Genomic DNA, 20,321 nt, shown 5'->3' with positions numbered 1-20,321 from the left:
AAGGGCACGGGCTGGCTACAGTGCCCGTGCCAGATGCAAGCCTGCCAGCACCCAGCCAGCAGACCCTGCACCTGGCATGGCTCGAGCCAGCCACCCGATGCCCCCCAGCCCTTCCCCTCTTCCCAGGACCAGGCTGGCGGCTCCCGGGAGCTTGCCTGGGACCACAAGAGGCGGGCACCCGCCTGGGCTAGTGCAGACATCGTGGACCTCGTCCACGATCTCCGCACTAGGCACTGGAAAGTGGCCATCTAGGGCAGGAGAGCTGCCAGCCTGGCCACCCAGGAGCAGGTGTGCATGAAAATCAAGGGGGTCCACTGAGACCCCCGACCCTGAGCCCTGAGCTTACAATGGCTGTCCTGGGTCAGACCAAAGGTCCATCTAGGCCAGTAGCCTGTCTGCCGACAGCGGCCAACCCTAGGAATCCTGGAGGGGATGGACCGAAGACAGTGACCAAGCCATTTGTCTCGTGCCATCCCTCTCCAGCCTTCCACAAACCTTGGGCAGGGACACCACTCCTACCCCCTGGCTAATACCACTCCATGGACCCAACCTCCATGACTTGATCTCACTTCCCTTTAAACTCTGTTCTAGTTCCAGCCTTCACAGCCTCCTGCAGCAAGGAGTTCCACAGGTTAACTCTTTGCTTTGTGAACAACAACTTTCTCTTACTAGTTTGAAGCCTGCTACCCAATCCTTTCTTTTGGTGTCCTCTAGTCCTTCTTTATGGGAACTAATGAAGAACTTTTCTGTATGCACCCTCTCTCCACCCAACTCCTGCTTTTAGAGACCTCTATCCTGTCCCCCCTCCGACTCCTCTTTTCTAAGCTGAAAAGTCCCAGTCTCTTTAGCCTCTCTTCATATGGGACCTGTTCCCAACCCCTCATCATTTTAGTTGCCCTCTCCTCTCCCAGCCTCTCTCTTCCCCTCTCCCACCTCCTTTTCCCAGTCTCCCCCAGTTTTGTTCAATAAAGAGAGATTCCATTCTTGAACACAATTGTCCTTTATTTTGTACATCAAGAAAAGAGGCTAGGGAAGGGTAAGTGGAAGGAGGTGAGGGAGGAATGGGGCACGAGCCCCCGATGGGGAGGACTGGGCTGGCTCTGCGGGCTTCTGGGGGTGGAAGCTCTCCTGCAGCCCCCCGATTGCCACCTCTCCCCAGATGGCAGCCTGCGGCAAGTGCAGCCGGGCTGATGGCCGAGTGCTGTGATGTGCCCAGTGTGGGTAGTCCAGGCACTCCAAGCCAGGACTGCTTTGCAAGCGGGGCACCCCTGAGAACTGTCTGTCCAGGGTAGGGGTCGGGACTCTTTAAGCGCAGCCCTCGGCTAGCCTGAGACATCATCTCCACCCTCTAAGTCCTCCTCTGATGCCCTGCTGGCACTGCTTCCGGCCATCCTTAAGCCCGATTCAGGGTCCACTTAATGTGGACATGCTAGTTCGAATTAGCAAAACGCTAATTCGAACTAGTTTTTGGTTCTAGATGCATTAGTTCGAATTAGCTTAATTCGAAGTAACTAATTCGAACTAAGTTAGTTCGAATTAGCGCTGTAGTGTAGACGTACCCTAATTTATTGATCAATTCAGTTCCTTGTATTTGTTCATTTCTAGTAAGGCACTCACCATTGAATTTTGGATCTAGAATATTTGCAGCACAGTGAATGTCTTTTAGAGCCATATCTTTTTTTTTTTTTTTTCAAAACTTTTCATCACATCCTGTTTTTCTTGTTTGGTAAGTGGACTTTTGGGAAGTAGCCTAGCAAAATGATCGCTTAATTCCCTGAAACATTCAGGAACTTTGCTCATTTTTGGCTGGTCAGATTCAACCAGCGTAATCCATTTAACAGCAGGACTTATCAGTGGACCCGTTCTTAAAAAGTGGACTTCAATTCTTGGACCCGTACTTAAAATACATCTTCATCCAGGATTGAATTCCTGGTACGTTTGCTCAGTTTAGTCTGTAAATCTTCATGGACAGCAAGGTATTTTAAGACTTTTTTTTATTTCAATAAGCTTTTCAAACAATATAAAATGGAACCCCACCTAGTTTTAACTGGAAATTTAAGTGCACAAGTTTGAATTTTCTCTTTCTGAAATGCAGTAAAATGAGCTTGTAAAACTTGCGATTTGTTAATATCTTTCACAATAGTTTTACAGGTAGCTTCAGTTTCTTGAACAGACTTTAAGTTACTGATATAACCAAATTTAGTGTATGGGCAGCACAAGTGTACATAGCAATGCAATTGTATTTTTCATTAAGCATTTATAAGGATTTCACCATTGCAGCAGTATTATCAGTGACAATGGCACCAAATTTTTCAGTGCCTATTTCTGACATTATTTCTTCCATATACACGCTTAATTCCCTGAAACATATCATAAACTCAGCAGTATGGCGTTCAACATCGGTTGCCACTGTCTTGTAAAACACTGGTTGGGGTGTTGATATAATAAAATTAATAAGAGATTCATTTCTTTGGTTGCTCCAAGCATCACACTGCAGGGCAAGAGAAGAGGCTTCAACAATTTTTGTTTTTATAACAGCATCAACACGTTGATATCAGCTTCCAAAAGTTTGCTAGAAAGTGTGTACCTGGATGGCATCTTGTAAGATGGTCTTAATTTTTGCATGAAAGTAATCCAATCTTCGTTTTCAACCAGTGAAAGAGGCGATCCTGATGAGAATACAGCTCGTGCAAAAAATGCATCCCAAACTTTGTTTTCAGTTTCATTCATAGAATCAAAGTAGCAACTTATAGAGTGACACACCTTGGCTGATCTAGATGTGGAAGGTGGTGATGTAAATTCACTAGCACTATCACAGTGTTCTATAGATGTTGATGCAGTTGATGGTTGAAGTGATCTGCTTCTGGATTCTGAGAATTTTGTTGCCCTTTCCTTGATGTCAGCAGGAGTCTTCAAACAATTGGAAATATACTTTCTCATCCTTGTCGCATTTCTGATGTACTTACATTCCTATAACACTTTGTCTTTACCTGTTTTATGAAGGAAATAATCCCACACATCACTTTTAGGCTTAGTTCTTCTTTTCATACTGATGAAAACACAATTACATCTTTCACAAAAGAGAATAAATGTGTTATTGCCTCTTTATATACTTTTTGTGATACTTCCAGAAAGTTCCATAACAGTCAGAATTCCTGACTCATTAATGTTCTAGAAAGTTCCATAACATTCTGGAACATTCTATAACATTCTCAAACTATCTTGAATGATCAAGAATGCTCTTTAACATTCAGGGTGTTCTAAAAGTTGAATACAATATATTATTTCAAGAAGAAATGAAAAATTAGAAAATTCTCAAAAATTCTTGGGAAATAATCTTTTGGAGAATATTCTTAGAGTATTCTTGTTCTTGAAGAATATTCTCCAGAGAATATTCTCACCTCACATCACTAGTCCAGAACATGAAGACATCTCTCCTATATAGTTGCATGAGGTTTGGGGTAGAAGACTGGCAAGAAGATATCCTGCCCCAAGTGAAATGCTGACACCACCTTGAGAAGGAAGGCTAGGGGAGGTCTAAGCTGCATCTTATCCTTGAGTGAGTGGGCGTGTGGAGGTTCTGAGATCAGAGCACAAAGCTCTGATACTCTACTGACTGACATAATTGCCATAGGGAAAGCCACGTTCAGAGAAAGAAGTGAAAGGAGGTAGAAGGTGAGCGGCTTGAACAGAGAGCCTGTTAGCCTAGCCAAGACCAAATTTAGAGCACACGGGGGTATTTCAAAAAGGTCTTTCCAGGCTGGGCGTGATGTCATGAGGAAACACTGAGCAGCCTTGAATTGGTGGGTGAAATATGGAAATAGCCACAAGATGCATTCTCATTAAGGCTAGTGCAAAATCCCCCCTCTCTCTCCCCGCCCTCCCCCGCTTCAAGTACAGGAGATAGTCAAGAATTAGCTGGAAAGGAGCATCAGCTGCGGTGAGCTTTCTTTGCACCTCCCAGGATGAAAATTGGGTCAATTTTGCCATATAAGTTGAGCAGGTCAAGTGTTTCCTACCTTCAAGGAGCATTCTCGGGACATCAGCTGAACAGGTCTGTTCCTGTGGGTTCAGCCATTAAGGAACAATGCCATACAGTAAAGCGGTTGGAAGTCTGGGTGGAGGGTGTAACCGTGGTCTTGGGACAGCAGATCTCAGCAGAATGGCAAAAGATGGGGAGCCTGAGTCAACAGACTCATGAGCTTCTGAACCAATGTTTAAAAAACAATGAATAGTCTAGTAGCACCTTAAAGACTAGTTTTTCTAGTTGCAGACTAACTCAGCTACTCCTCCAAAGCTTTTGAATCAATGTTGATAGGGTGTGATGGGGTATCTGTTCCATACTGGCCTAGCAAGGGTTAAATCCAGCCCTGAGAGAAAGCTGGGGTTTTGGAGCAAGCAGCTATGGCACATATCAACCAATTAGGGCTTAACAGAGGGCTGTATAAATGAGGGCTCTTGAAGGGAAGGACTCTCACACTCTTGCTCTAGCTGTGTAGCAGGAAGGACCTGGCTTCCAGGGAAGCTAGAGGCTTCTTGAGATAAAACAGTGCTGGAGAAAAGCAGGCAGAGCTGGGACGCTCTAGCCAGGCAAACTCCCAGGCTACAAGGTCTGAGGCAAAGCCTGAGGGAAGGCAGCCAGGGCAGGAGAAGGTAGCCCCTTGCCAATGATGAGTGGCCATTTCAGGCTACAGTTTGCCCCTGAAGTAATAGGGTAGGTGACGATTGGCATGGCAGTAGGGTCACTAAAGCAAGGAGGGCATGGGGACTCGGGGTTCCCTGAGGACCCCAGAGTGTGGTGGCACTGCCATGGGGCAGTACATGAAGGGAAGAGAGCCACGGTCTGGAAGGGACACGGGTCCTAACAGAAGGTAGCAGAATCTCTAATGCATAAACAGGTAACAGTAGGCGTAACACCAGCTGGAAGGGAGTGCTCCAAGGCTGAATTGAGCTAATTCCCAAGTGATCAGTAGGAGGTGCCATGGCAGTTACACATACCCTGTTACACAGAACCAAGTTGGCACAATGAGTATTATGTTCACCCTGTACTGTTTGACCTTCTGAGGGCCTTCCTGATCAAAGGTAGAGGAGAGCTGTGTCCTGCTGAATCTTGAGTTTGGTACGACCCCTGATGAGCCAGTCATCGAGATATACTTGGACCCCTTGACATCTCAGGTAAGCTGCTACCACTGACATACACTTTGTGTGAAAACCCTGGGAGCCACTGCAAGGCTGAAGGAAAGTAATGAAAATTGGTAATGGTTCAGACCAACCTTGAATTGCAGAAAACGCCTATGTGTCTCAAAGATCACAATGCATCTTTGAGGTTGCGAGCGGCATACCAGGTGCCTGGATCAGGAGATAATTGAAGCCAGGAAAAGCATGCAGAATTGAGGTGGACCAGATATCTGTTCAGGCTGCACAAGTCCAGGATGGGATGAAGGCCCCCTTTGGTTTTGTGGATTAAAAGATTATGGGAGTAGAACCCCCAGTTCTAAAACTGGGGTTGATACCCTTTCCACTGCTCCCACTTGGAGCAGCAGCACAAGATACTCCTAGGGGAGTTCCTCATGAGAAGAGTCCTAGAAGATGAATCGAGAGAGTAGGTGAGAGAGTAGGGTGGAAAAGAGCTGGAGCATATAGCCAAGCTGTACTATGGCAAGGACATAATGGTGCATGATGACGCCTCTCCAGGCAGGGAGGAATCATTGGAGTTGGAATGAAAACAAAGGGGGAGGATCCTGTTTGACTGGGATGTTGTCCATGGATGCACCCTGAAAAGGTGTGCTTGGCTGGCAGTTTCGACTGGCTGGAGTAAGGCTGGAAATTGGACTTGAGCTAACAGCCCTGCCTTCTACAAAAGGGCTTTGAGCAACCCAGGGAATGGTCTGGGCAGGATTAGGGCCCTTTTGACTAGGGCAGTTGAGGCTTAAGCTTCTTCCTCTCAGTGCCTGTCACATACAATCTTAAGGTCCTTAGAGTCATGCGGGAGTCCTTTAGGCATGTAATTTGGTGTTTGCTTGGTAAACAGGGCCCATGCCACCAAATGGAAGGTCCTGCATTGCGTTCTGAGCCTCTGGGAACAGGCCCAACAAAAGCAACCATGCTGCCATCCGCATCAAGATTGCGAACACCATGGAGTGAGCCACTGAGTCCACTGCATCAGAAGCTGCCTGCAGCACAGCCCTGGCCATAGAGGCACTGCAAGAGCCTTAAACTCTTTTCTGGAGGCTTCTGAGAGAAGGGCCTCAAACTTGGACATTACCTGCCACCTAGTGAGTTTGTGGAAGGCGGAGAGGGCCTGGTGGTTTGCCACCCTAAGCTAGAAACTTGCTGAGGAAAAAAGCTTATGCCCAAACTGGTCCATGTGTTTCCAGTCTTTATTCCTCACGGTAGGGCTGGGCTGGCCATGATGCTCCCTGTGGCTGATGAATTCCACAATCAGAGAGTTTGGTGCTGAGTGAGTACAGAGATAAGCATAGTCATTTGTGGGCAAAAAATATTTGCACTCCTTCTTAGAGACAGGCTGAATGGAAGGAGGAGTCTGTCATAGGGCCTAGGTAATCTTGGCTAGTCCATCATGAAAGGCCACCCTGGCTGGCACTTCCTGGCCCAGCAGCCCAAAGAGGGAATTCAAGGTCTCCTGCACCTCTTCTACCTGAAGGTCATAGAATTATAGAATCACAGAACCATAGAGCTGGAAGAGACCTCAGAAGGTCATCAAGTCCAGCCCCCTGCTCTAGGCAGGACCAATCCCAATTAAATCAATCCAGCCAGGGCTTTCTCAAGCCGAGACTAAAACACCTCTAGGGATGGAGACTCCACTACTTCCCTAGGTAACCCATTCCAGTTCTTCACCACTCTCCTAGTGAAATAGTTTTTCCCAATATCCAACCTGGACCTCTCCCACCACAACTTGAGACCATTGCTCCTTGTTCTGCCATCTGGCACTACTGAGAACAGCCTCTCTCCATCCTCTTTGGAACCTCCCCTCAGGAAGCTGAAGGCTGCTATCAAATCCACCCCTCACTCTTGGCTTCTCCAGACTAAACAGACCCAACTCCCTCTGCCTCTCCTCATAGGTAATATGCTCCAGCCCCCTAACCATTTTGGTTGCCCTTTGTGGAACCCTTTCCAATGCGTCCACATCCTTTTTGTAGTGGGGGGCCCAGAACTGGACACAGTATTCCAGATGTGGCCTCACCAGAGCCAAATAAAGGAGAATAATGACATCTCTGGATCTGCTGGCAATGCTCCTCTTAATGCAACCTATTATACCATTAGCCTTCTTAGCTACAAGGGCACACTGTTGACTCATATCCCGTTTCTCATCCACTGTAATCCCCAGGTCCTTTTCTGCAGAACTACTACTTAGCTGGTTGGTCCCCAGCCTGTAACAATGCTTGGGATTCTTGTTGAACCTCATCAGATTTCTTGTGGCCCAATTCTCCAATTTGTCTAAGTCACTCTGGACCCTATCTTTGCCCTCAAGTGTATCTCCCTCTCCCCCTAGCTTAGTGTCATCTGCAAACTTGCTGAGGGTGCAATCCATCCCCTCATCAAGGTAATTAATAAAGATATTGAACAAAACCAGTCCTAGAACAGAACCTTGGGGCATTCAACTAGAAACCAACCACCACCCTTACATCGAGCTGTTGATCACTACCCGCTGGGCCCGGTTTTCTAGCCATCTTTCTATCCATCTTACTGTCCATTTATCCAATCCACATTCCCTGAACTTGATGGCAAGATTATTGTGGGAGACCATATCGAAAGCCTTGCTAAAGTCAAGGTATATCACATCCACTGACTTTCCGATGTCCACAGAGCCAGTTACCTCTTCATAAAAGCTAATCAGATTGGCCAGGCACGACTTGCCCTTTGTGAATCCATGTTAACTATTCCTGATCACTTTCCACTCTTCCAAGTGCCTCAAAATGGATTCCTTAAGGATCCCTTCCATGATTTTTCCAGGAAACGAGGTAAGACTGACTGGCCTATAGTTCCCTGGATCGTCCTTCTTCCCTTTTTTGAAGATGGGAACTACATCTGCCTTTTTCCAATCATCCGGGATCAATCCCGATCTCCATTACTTTTCAAAGATAATGGCCAAAGGCTCCTCAATGACATTTGCCAACTCCCTCAGAATCCTTGGATGCATTAAGTCCGTATTTGTGTACGTTGAGCTTTTCTAAATAGTTCCTAACCTGTTCTTTACCCATCAAGGGCTGTCCATCTTCATCACATCTTGCATCACTTAGCGCATTAGTCTGGGAGCCGACCTTGTCCGTGTATACAGAGGCAAAGAAAGCATTGAGTACTTCAGCTTTCCCCACATCATCTGTCACCAGGTTACCTCCTTTATCCAGTAGGGGCCCAACACCCTATCTGATCACCTTCTTTTTGTTAACATGCCTGTAGAAACCTTTCTTGTTATCCTTCACATCCCTTGCAAGTCACAATTCCAATTGAGCTTTCACCTTCCTAATAACCCCCGAGCATTCTCGAGCTATACATTTATCCCCCTTCCTGGTCATTTGTCCAAGTTTCCACTTTTTGTAAGCTTTCTTTTTGTGCTTAACTTCACCAAGGATTTCCCCTGTAAGCCAATCCGGGCTCCTATCATGTTTGCCTCTCTTGCTACACATCGGGATGGTATCTCTCTGAGCCTTCAATAAGGCTTCTTTAAAATACTGCCAGGTGTCCTGGACTCCTTTCCCCTTCATTTTAGCATCCCAGGGGCTTCTGCCCATCAGGTCTCTGAGGGTATGTCTACACTACCCTCCTATTTCGAAATAGGAGGATAATGTAGGCATACCGCAATTGCACGAGGAGTAACGGTAGTTCGAACTAGGAAGCCTAGTTCGAACTACCTAGTTCGTGCTGCGTGTAGCCGCGCGGCACGGGGTTCGAACGAGCGGGGATTTAAAAATGGCGGCGCCCCGCTTATGCAAATGAAGCCCGGGAAATTCAAATCCCAGGCTTCATTTGCAATTGTGGTATGCCTACATTACCCCGCTAGTTCGAACTAGCGGGGTAGTGTAGACATACCCTGAGGGAGTCAAAGTCTGCTTTTCTGAAGTCCAAGGTGTGTATTTTACTACTCTCTGTTCTTCATTTGGTCAGGATCCTGAAATCTACCATCTCATGATCTCATGATCACTGCTTCCCAGGTTGTCACCCACCTCTACTTCCCCTAGTAGAGGCCCCTGGTGGGCCTTCATATCATCAGGCAGGGACACCACTAGCAGGGACACCACTATTGCCTCATCTGGTGATGAGGAAGATGAAGCTTGGCCCAACTGGTCCTCTTCCTCTAATGCTGGATGGTTGTCCATGCTTTCCTCCATCTTCATCCTCCATTGGCCCCTCTACACCGGCCAGTGTGCCTGGGGCTATGGGATGCACTGCAAAGCCACTTGAGGCACTGGTTAAGGAGCCATCCTGAGACATGCATGGCTGCGCTGGAGGCAAGGAGACAGAGTCTGATGTGGTGCTAGCAGTGCAAATACTGGCTGATGCCTAGGCAGGGGATTGTGCACTATGCTCTCTCCGATGACGAGAATCCACAACCAACGGTGATCTCATATGACCAAGAGAAGTGACTGGACTGGCATTCTGGAAAGCTATAATGATCTGAGGGCCTGCTTCTGGTTGATGATGACTGGCGTTGGGGAGGTGATCACTGGTGCCATGATGTCACGTGAGACCAATAGGCTGTGCTATGATGCCTCGTGTAGCTTGTTGTTGGTGACTATTGGCAGTGTGGAGAGTGGTGCCATGGATGCAGGGAGCGGCAAGACACATAAGAGGAGCGACTCTTTCTAGGGTGCCCGTTGCCAGGGGCTGCATGCTTCCAGAGGTCAGCACTCTGACTCTGGTGATGATTGAGGAATAGCATCCTGCTCTGGTCTGTCTCTCATAGAATGCATAGGGCTACAAAGAGCTCTCCTCTCTGACTGAGCAAGAGAACGAGACCATCAGTACTCAGTGACTGAGGGGAAATGACAACTTCTCCCTATGCCAGAGCCCCACTGGTGCCGGTGGTAGTAGGACTGGTATGGTTAAAATGTCCTATGCTGCCTTAAAAGCCTCTGACATAGAACGCACTTGAGCCTCGGGGGCCAGAAATGGGGAGCACATAGGACTACCCTGGGCAGCCTGCACTAGGGTTTTCTCCAGTGTCTGGTCTTTTGTCTGATCCCTTTCTTTGGCCTGGGCCTTTCACATTTGTATTAACTACACGTTTAGTCAATAAGGAAAGAAGCTACCCCCGCTGCATCTCTACAGTTTAAATATAGTAAGAGCCAGCCATGTAGGCAGGCAGCTCCTACTATAATTAAACTGCAGGGCTACGTCTACACTGGCCCCTCTTCCGGAAGGGGCATGTAAATTTCACTAGTCGTCGTAGGGAAATCCGCGGGGGATTTAAATATCCCCCGCGGCATTTAAATAAAAATGTCCGCCGCTTTTTTCCGGCTTTTAAAAAAGCCGGAAAAGAGCGTCTAGACTGGCCCCGATCCTCCGGAAAAAGTGCCCTTTTCCGGAGGCTCTTATTCCTACTTCAAAGTTAAAATATAGTTAACTCAAAGATGACAAATAAAGTGAAAGCCAACATTTTGAAATGTAGCTGCATAAATGTAGGCATACCTCCACCCACATCAGCTAAGTGATCTATTTTCATGCAGGTCACTTATTGCAGTGGGAAAAGTCCTATGCTGAACATCTCAAAAAGTCAAATTATGTATTTGAGTGCTTGGGTCCCCATGTTTGAACATTTTGGCATCAGTCTCTATTTCAGTAATTTGTTATTCTGTTTAGCAAGTGGGCAGAAGTACCACACTAACTGAGGAAGAGACACTGTAGTAACCACTCCAGCTGTGTACCAAGATTTAAGGCCTGTCATGGTCTTAGGGATTCTATAGTGTATTGGGAAATAAAATTTAGAAACAGATCCCAGCAATAATAGCTATCATGCTGAAATAAAAATATACTCTGAGAGCTGCTACTGAACATTTTGTTAGTTGCTTTTGCTTCCCTATATCAGCACTATTTTCCTGTCCTACATTATCTTGGTGAGGTGTGGCCAATGTTAAGAAATATCATTTGCTGTAAAAAAAAGTTTGCAATGCACTTTTAGAATGCAAACAAAAACACTAAAACATTCAATGGGAGCTTATTCAATTAATTCTAGTTTCCAATTTATAAAGATTTTACTATTCAAGCAAAGAAAAATGGGAATTAAAATGTGCCTAAATATGCAATGTGCTAACACCAAGAATAGTTTTAGAGCATTTTTAATTCAAAAGTAATTTTAAAAATAGTAGGTTTAAAAGAGTAAAAAACAAAATCTAATAGTTTTACTAAATTACCTTATTATTACATTATTTCAATTAACTTTTTTCCTCTTAAAGATACAAATTACTGTTTTCTCCAGAAGGAATTAGAAGATGATAGAAATATAGAAAAAACCTCAATCAAAAGCCGAACTTAACCCCAAATGAAGGTATACATCCACATAATTTCCAGAATGGATTTGGTTTTGCAAATACTGTAAACACTGGCAATTCTTACAAATGTACATAAGTTATGAGACATGCTTTTCACGTATGGCCATACATATTATTCTTCTAAACTCATTAGTTATTATAGTTAATATACAAAGCTAAAAATTAGAAATAATAAAATGTTTTCCATCTGAATGTGGTTTTCAGTTACTTTGAAGTCATAAGAAAACTGCTATGGTATTAGCCAAGGTATTAGGCCATAGCATAAGGACAATATTATGCTACAGGTGCAGAAAGGATTTATCCCACATGTTATGAGGTAACATCTGGTGTACAAATAGTGAATTATCCATTGAAATTCACAGAAAAAAGTGCCCTAATACAAAATATATCACATGTGAAATTTTGTATCTGACTAAACTTTTGGAGTGTATTTGTTTTTAAAAAGTACCGCACCAATAGCACTACATATATTACACTAAAAGAGTATGCTGATCAACAATACAACCACCAATGAACTATATTAGATTTGCCTTCATTTTCACTTTCTCTCTGATACAAATCACGCTACAATGTATATCATAACAAAAGTGCTACTGTACAACTAATTTTGGCCCAAGAAAGTTAGAGATACAAGCTAGCTTGTTTTAGTTGTCATAGCTAAGAATTTGGAAATGTAAGAGTGAATTAATGAAAACATGTTAGAAAGCGCGCGAGCGCACACACACACACACACACACACACACACACACACACACACTATACAAAATACATATGTAGATGCATAAAAAGAGCCATAGGCAGTGCTTAAAGTATAATAGGTTTCAATGGGTCACAGATCCAGGAAACAAATTCTAAAAAAATGTGTTGGGTTATTGAGGCACAAAATTTTAGTACTGCTTGTGGGAGAGGGGACCCTTTGATCAACTGCTTTCCTTACTTGTCTGCTTCCTGAGGAAAAGCAGCCAATCAGGGCTCATTCAGGCTACAGGTAACATCCTTGCACTGTTCTCACAGGAAGGGAGAGAGGAACAGAAAGAGCTCCGAAGTTCAAGGCACCTCTGCAATTTTCCCTCCGTACCCAACTGCATAAGCAACAGGATTTCAATTCTGTTTCTTGCCTATCTTTCCCTGAAATACCTGTCCTTGCAAGGGAAGAGGAGATCCTGAAGCATCTTGCCCCAGACTTGACAGAGGGATGAAGAAGCTGCGTGAGGAGTAGGGTGAACTGCAGAAGGTGTTGGGGAAAGGGTGTTTGGGGAGGCTTAAAAGATGATGGCAGAATTAATGGGAGGACAGGACGGATTGGGAAAGATTTAATTGCTGGGCAGAGGATAAGCAGATGGGATATGATAGGTCTGCTGACAGGGGAGGGGAAAGGGGCAATTGCTCTGGTCCCCGGCAATTCTAATGGCCTGGGGCTTGCTGCCCCGACCCCACTCCTTCTGCCTAAGGCCCCACCCCTTCGTTGGAGCATGGAGCCACCATTCCCCTCACCTTGTCCAGGGGCTCTGTGTGTGTGTGATTACAAACACACGCACATTTTTCAGGCCGCTTTAAGCACTGCCCACAGGTATAGCTATAATGGCAGAGATGGATAGGCAGCATATCTCTTCCTATTCATCTGTCTTACAACTTGAAAAATGCAAGCCTTTTAAGGTTAAAGAAGCAAAATTCTATGCAGCTGTACAAAATAATAGTTAAAACAAAGCTTATAACTAGAGCCAAATACAGTCATTGACATGAGATATAAATAGTAAACACCTTGGATTTGAAGAGTCTTGAGCTTTGCAAACTTTATCTGGGTTTCATCAGGAAAAAACAAAGTTCTTAAATCTGGAAAAAAAACACACTGTTAAAAGCACTTATATGTTATTGAAATAGAATTCCATCTGCTAATAATATAACTTTTTATTCTACATATATAGATTGTTTAAAATCTTTGGAGAAGCTAATTAGTGGCAAACTTATTTTTTTCATTTGTTCGTCTATGAATGCATGATGTTTTGTGTCTACGTGAGTTGAGTCCCACAATTGTTTAACACCAATGACTCTCCCAAGGTGGAAATCTCAAAAAGCTTCATTACTCACAAAAGCACAAACTCTCTAAGGAGAGATCACAGAGGAGAAGTGTCATATGATTATTCACCTCTTCAAAATCAGTACAAGTAAGACAGACTCACTGTGACTGGCAATCACAACATGGAGACAATATACCGGAAACTTAGCCCAGTACCAGCAGCATTGTGTGTAAGTCAACGATGCCTTTAAATTCTAATGGTTTCAAGCTGCTGAAAACTTCTGCAGTAATCAAAAATAATCTGTCATGGGACTGAGAGGTATGAACATCATGTCATAGCCACTCTGCTGTTAGATTTATTGGTGGGTAAGGCATGTCATTTATGCACCAACTCACAGGAGAAAAAAAGCAATCCCTATGAAGTTAATCTAATAATAGACTGGAAAGCAGTGATTATTGTTTCATGTGCACTAGCTATTTGTAGTAGTGATTGGCCTAATTCAGCAGGCCTCATTTGTCAGAGCTCTGGGATTTACTAGTGTTTAGCTGAAAATCTATTGGCAAAGAAATGGTTTTATGAGGAACAAAAGTATTCTACTTCTGGGTAACTGAAACCCTCCCCGCCTCTACCCTCATCTTAGAGAGGTTGTTGGAAAAGACTTATTTCAAATATAAAAAAAATGCTGTGGAATGATAGTTTTAATGAATCTACACTATTATCAACACATTTTTCACATTAAATGGGTTTGATCCAGCAATCCTTATTCAAGCAAAACTCCCAGGAAAGTGAGCAGTTTTTGCCAAAGTAGAACCACAGGACTAGACCCAACATACACAACAGCCTATGCAGCCCCTTCCACGTACAGAGAACTTTACAAGCACTAACCAACCACGTAGTTCACAGAACAGCCCTTTGAGGTAGTTAAAATTCACTGCCACAGTTCTGATGGATCAGTGGAGAAACATCTCTTTGTGGACTCAGTCAGAGCTTAAAAAAGTGGAGCTAATGCTTTGTGCCACTCCCCAACAGGCTATTACAGGGGTGGCCAACCCATTCTGGGCAAAGATCCAAAATTGTAGTGGACCTAGCCAGAAGAGCCGGGGAAAAGTTGTTGAGGAAAAAAAAAAGATTGCCCCTCTAAAAGGAGCCCCCAGTTTGGTTGAGCAAAACAAAACACCTCTGCCCCTTTAAGAAAACACATTTAAATGTGTTTTGAGGCTTTTATTTTCTTTTTTTTGGCTACAGCAGGCTCCCACCACCACCTTTAATTCTGCATCTTTCATGGCTGCACCGGATGGCTCCTCTGCCGGGTCAGCACATTTTTGGGCCTGTGGGGGTGGCTTATGAGCCACAAGGGGGGCTTCGCAAGCTGCAACCAGAGGGGGGTTGGCCACGGCTGGGCTATTAAATCAGGCTGCACTTTCACCTTTGCCCAAACTTTTCTCCTACCGTTTAATCCTCCCCAAGAGAAGAGATGCTAAGCTGGTCCACTCATCAAATCCTCTTTCCTTTTTTAGCCACCTGTTCCTCTCTTACACCTTTTTACAGCCCACAAACATTCCAGCTCATTTTTCAGTAATGAACAGGGTGCATTTCAAGTCTACTGCATAGTTAATTGTGACCAAGAACATCATATTATCAGCAGATTCTGTCATACAGAATATTGCATCTGCCAAACTTCTCAGTAGCCAGGGAATCAGAAGTCTTAAATGTATTCTCTAATATTAAAAATAATGAAGGGAAGTTTTATGTTTTAAAACTGTAACTAAATACCCTTTTAAATTGTAAAAATATTCTCTGGAATTTTAATGTTTTGCAGACTATTAATAGTAAGAAAATTCAGAATCCACGATTTAGAATTGACACTAGACACTAATCCTAAGAATTATGCTCAAACATGTGACCTATCTGTTCAACTAAATCAGGGATTTTATTAGTACAAGTGAAAGTAACTTAGCCAAGGTTATTTCAAAATTTGGCCAGTACAATACTTAAGACTTAATTCAGTGGTTCTAAGCGAGTGAAACAATTTTACAAATGCAGACCTGTTTCTTTATCAGTGGTGATATACGGCATTGTAAAAAGTCTCCAGTGACCAGAAATGTCAACATATATTATCAACCTGATAGGTGTTCAAAATCTAATCCAGAAATCACCTGAGTCACTGTGGAACTAAAACTAAACTACAGAGCATATCTTTTAGAGCAGAAAATGATTTATTTTTAATCTGGAATTCAGCACAGAAACTCTGGGGAAAGTATTTGTTTCTTACTTGAACTCTCTGTTGAAGGGGAAAAGTCACTTTGAAAAATATCACAAATTACACTTATTTTGATAACTAGTTTTACACTTAAAAGAACAACATTTTGGACTGTGTTCTGCACCCAACAAGATTTACACAGTAGAATTTTTTAAATTTTAGAGCAAAAAGCAAATTTTAGTTGAATTATCTATATATTGCAACATGTGTTAACTGTAGTGAAAAATCAGCTACCAATGAGAAAAATCTTTTCTCCCTTGTGCTTACCTTGAAAGTGATTCATGTCATTTCTTAACTAGCTTATGTTTGAAAACCTGTATATTTCTGCTAAGATATTGTACTGTTTGTAATTATGATATCCCAAGAAAGCATTGCAGGAATGGAACTGATATTCCATAGAAGACAAATATTGATTGAACCAGATAAAGCATTTATAATGACAGGGATTCCACAACCAAATGAGCATATCTTGACACATATGAAAGCAAATCTTTGAGATGCCAAACAGAAGATGTGGAGCAAGGAAGTCACACTGCTACCTGTCAGCTAGCAAGACTGCACATGCAAGATACATGAGTGATAACATCAGACACCACAGTTTACCTATTTCTGTAAATGCCCTCTAATTTTCTTGGCTATAAAAGTATAGTCAGAATGAATACCTTAGCAAAAAACACCTGGGAGCTGTTATATGCTAATGAATTTGACATTAATCCCCTTATATGGCTAATGAATTTGACATTCAAATAAAAGAGAATAAATATCAAATCTTTAAGCTGAATCCTGTTTTATTATCTTAAACTTGCTATTTGCATTATTGTCAATCATTGGTATTATATAAAATATGGTACACGTTGTATATATAAAAAGGCAAAGATGCTGCCCCAAAGGCCATACAATCTGGAAAGAAGTCACAGATCAAGAGAAAGGGTACGTCTACACTGCACCATTATTTTGAGATAACGTGAGCATCTACACAGCCATTCTGTTATTGCAAAATAACGGATGGCTTATTCCGAAATCTGCAAAACCTCATTCTACGAGCAATAACACTTATTCTGAAATAGCTATTTTGGAATAAGGCATGTGTAGACACTCCACTGCTGCTATTTCAAAATTGCCCCTCATCAGGGCCACTCTAAGGGTATGTCTACACTACCACCCTACCCTAGTTCGAAACGAGGAGTAACGGTAGTTCGGACTAGGAAGCCTACACGCAGCACGGAGTCCGCACTAGCGCACCATTTAAAAATGGTGGTGCCCGGTGAGATGCAAATGAAGCCCGGGAAATTCAAATCCCAGGCTTCATTTGCAACTCCAGTTGCCTACATTACCACCCTAGTTCGAACTAGGGTGGTAGTGTAGACATACCCTAAGTTATTTCTCCCCAGTGCCTCCTGGGCCTCTAAATCGAGTTAGCATGTCTACATTAGGGAAGCCTCCCTCAGACTAACTTCGAGACTTCCCTGCAGTGTAGCTGTGCTATTTCAAAATAAGCTATTCCGGAATAACTATTCCAGAATAGCTTATGTAGCAATAAGCGTGCAATCTTGACATAGCCTAAGAGAACAAGGTATAAGAATAAGAGCAAGTCAAAGATTATAATACACTACATCTTGATATTTCTATCAGGTCTTTGATGATGATGATGATGATAACAATGACATCAATATATAGCTAGCTAGTTTTTTTTACTCAAAGGAGAAATGGCTCTTGATGGGGATTTGAATGGGCCAGCCCAGGAAAGCATCTGATATATAGGAAATGGCATAGAAGAGAGCACTGTTATAGGAGCAGACAAACAGGATGTTAAGGTTAATATCATTGGATGAGTGGAAGAGACAGGAGATCAGACAATAAGAGATAAGGCTAGATGGGTAAGGAGAGGCAGAATAATATCAAACCTTGAAAGCAAGGAAAGAAGCTTGAATATGATGCAGTGGAGAAAGGAGAACAACTGGAAGTATTTAGAAAAGGAGGTTATATGTTCATATGGATGGGCAAAGAAACTGATCTCAGCATGATTTCCTGTGTAAAATGTTTGACTAAAATGTAGCTGGGTACCCAAATTCTCACCAGGGCTGGGATTTCTGGTCAAACAGCACCGTTCACTGGACAAAAGACATAACTATGACAAGCAACCCCCTGCTACCCCAGTCACGTATTAAGCTACCAACAAGAAAAAAACCCCATATAATTCCAAATAATGGTTCCTAGTTACAAACAATGCTCCACGCCAGAAAGACTGACTTAAATCCTGATAACATATCTACAATGCTTAACAGATTTTTGCACAGGGATAGTCAAGCCTGGCAGTAAAAAACATTCAGCAGTCTGAAATTGGCAAATTGCTGATATATTTCAAATACACAGCCAAGATTTTATCATAGCAGTATTTAAGGGCCAAATTTTCATTACCAAAAACTAACCCATGGCAGAATCCTCCAAAATATTACTGGAAGATTGCTCTCCTTTTCTAGGACAATGGTGCTTAAATGATATGGAAAACTAAGGTCAATTAATCCAGTGCACAGGAGTGGAGCGAGGCTGTCTGCGGCAGCCGGCGCCCTAGGTGAAAGGCGCGATCGGTGCCCCTGCCTGCTCGGCCGTCAATGGCCGTGACGTAATCACAGGGCACCCAGGCCGGCAGTGCCCTAGGCAACTGCCTAGTCTGCCTAGGCTCACGAGCCACCCCTGCAGCAGTGCATTTTCCATACAACACACACAAGGTAGCAGAAGCTGGCTCATGACACCAGCCAAGCAGATACATCCATCTTGTTCACAATGTGAGTCTTCAAAGTGATTTTTCTAAGACTCTGCTTGCCTTTGAGACTTCTGCCTTCCTTCTCCACTGATCTGTAGAGTACGTATTCTGACTTTGTGTACTGGATCAGCAGGTGTAGAAGTTTCTCTCACTTTCTCCCAGTCCACACCTTGTTTCTACACCTTTACATTTCAAAGAGTCACCAAATGTAGCCAGACGCAGGCCCTTCTCCCCCTTTTTCTATTTTAGCTGTAACTTGTATAATTCCTGTTATATTAAGCAAATGCAGTTTAGACAGTTCTTGTTAGCTGAGCAAATGTGGTTTAAGGAGTTTGTGTTATGTTGGAAAGTCCGCCTAAAGTTAAATGTTTGTTAAAACCACATTGCTTTAATAGGATTAATTTTATTCATCTTATGAATATTTAACTTGTCAATATATGCATGAGAAAGCATGAGTGAGAAACCGATCATGAGACAGCACATCATGTACAGGCAATCCCCGGGTTACGTACAAGATAGGGACTATAGGTTTGTTCTTAAGTTGAATTTGTATGTAAGTCGGAACTGGCTCCAGATTCAGCTGCTGCTGAAACTGATCAGCGGCTGACTACAGGAAGCCCTAGGCAGAGTTGCTCTGCACCCGACTTCCTGGAATCAGCCGCTGATCAGTTTCAACAGCGGCTGAATCTTGACTTCTGGGACAGAACAGCTGGGGCACTGCCGGGTAGGTCCCCGCAGGACCAACCCGGCAGCACCCCTGCTGCTCTACTCCAGGAGTCCCGCAACAAAAGCCTGGTCTGCTGGGGGGGGCACACTAGCTGCGCCCCCTTCCCCCCCCCAGTAGACCAGGGAGACCTGAGCAAAGCCGCGGAGGCGCGCAGAGGTCCCGCCGCCTCTGCGGCTTTGCTCCTGTCTCCCTGCTGTGCTGGGGGAGTTCCCCCCAGCACAGCAGGGAGACCCGAGCAACGCCGCACAGGCGGCGGGACCCCGCTGCCCGTGCGGCTTTGCTCCTTTGTCCCGGAGCAAAGCCGCACAGGCAGCGGGGTCCCCCGCCTCTGCGGCTGTGCTCCTGTCTCCCTGCTGTGCTGGGGAGGAGTCCCCCCCAGCACAGCAGGGAGACCAGAGCAAAGCCGCACAGGTGGCAGGACCCCGCTGCCCATGCGGCTTTGCTCCTTTGCCCCAAAGCAAAGCCGCAGAGGCGGCGGGGTCCCGCTGCCTGTGCGGCTTTGCTCGGGTCTCCCTGCTGTGCTGGGGAGTCCCCCCAGCACACCAGGGAGACCCAGAGCAGCTTTCTTCGCCCCGGAGGACGCGGTGGCGGGACCGCTGTGCTCTGGGCGGTCCTGCCGCCCGCAAGCTCCGGGGCGAGAAAAGCCCCATTCGTAAGTGCGGATCCGACATAAGTCGGATCCGCGTAAGTCGAGGACTGCCTGTATTAACTTTTATGGCTAAGGAAAACTCCTGAAGAGTGCTTAAATTAATGTGACACGTGGTTGGATGTGACTTTTTCTCCTCAGAAAGATGTGACAGCACTCCAGTTCAGGACTGGACCGGAAACAGTAGAGGCCTTCCGCGGATCCAAAGAGACTCCGGGGAATCTCGTCACCTCACGGCCAATCTCCAAGGAAGCTGTGGCCCATCCAGTCTAAGCCACCCATGCAATCAAAACTAACTCTCACCGCCAGCAGTCTGCCTCCAAACTGCCAGCATGAATGTGATGTGTAAACAACCTCAATAATGCTCTAGTTCACCCTTTGTCTGGGTTTATTTCT

General features: G+C 44.4%; 1 protein-coding gene across 6 annotated transcripts in view; it reads right to left on the bottom strand.

Moving 5' to 3' along the window:
• DACH2 (dachshund family transcription factor 2) overlaps positions 1-20,321 on the bottom strand; it is a 673,780-nt gene that overhangs the window by 289,742 nt on the left and 363,717 nt on the right. For 5 of the 6 annotated variants that reach the window (XM_075940749.2, XM_014569659.4, XM_014569658.4 and 2 more), the window contains exon 3: positions 13,272-13,343. The exons of the other annotated variant lie outside the window; for it this stretch is intronic. In XM_075940749.2, coding sequence (XP_075796864.2) covers positions 13,272-13,343 — 72 coding nt within the window. The remainder of the gene's footprint in view (positions 1-13,271; positions 13,344-20,321) is intronic. 6 annotated transcript variants of the gene reach the window in all.

This window comes from Pelodiscus sinensis, chromosome 13 (genome assembly GCF_052426305.1).
Source record: "Pelodiscus sinensis isolate ZL-2025 chromosome 13, ASM5242630v1, whole genome shotgun sequence".
Taxonomy (NCBI): domain Eukaryota; kingdom Metazoa; phylum Chordata; order Testudines; family Trionychidae; genus Pelodiscus; species Pelodiscus sinensis.
Note: the sequence above shows the minus strand (reverse complement) of the source record. Positions and strands in the feature narration are given on the sequence as shown.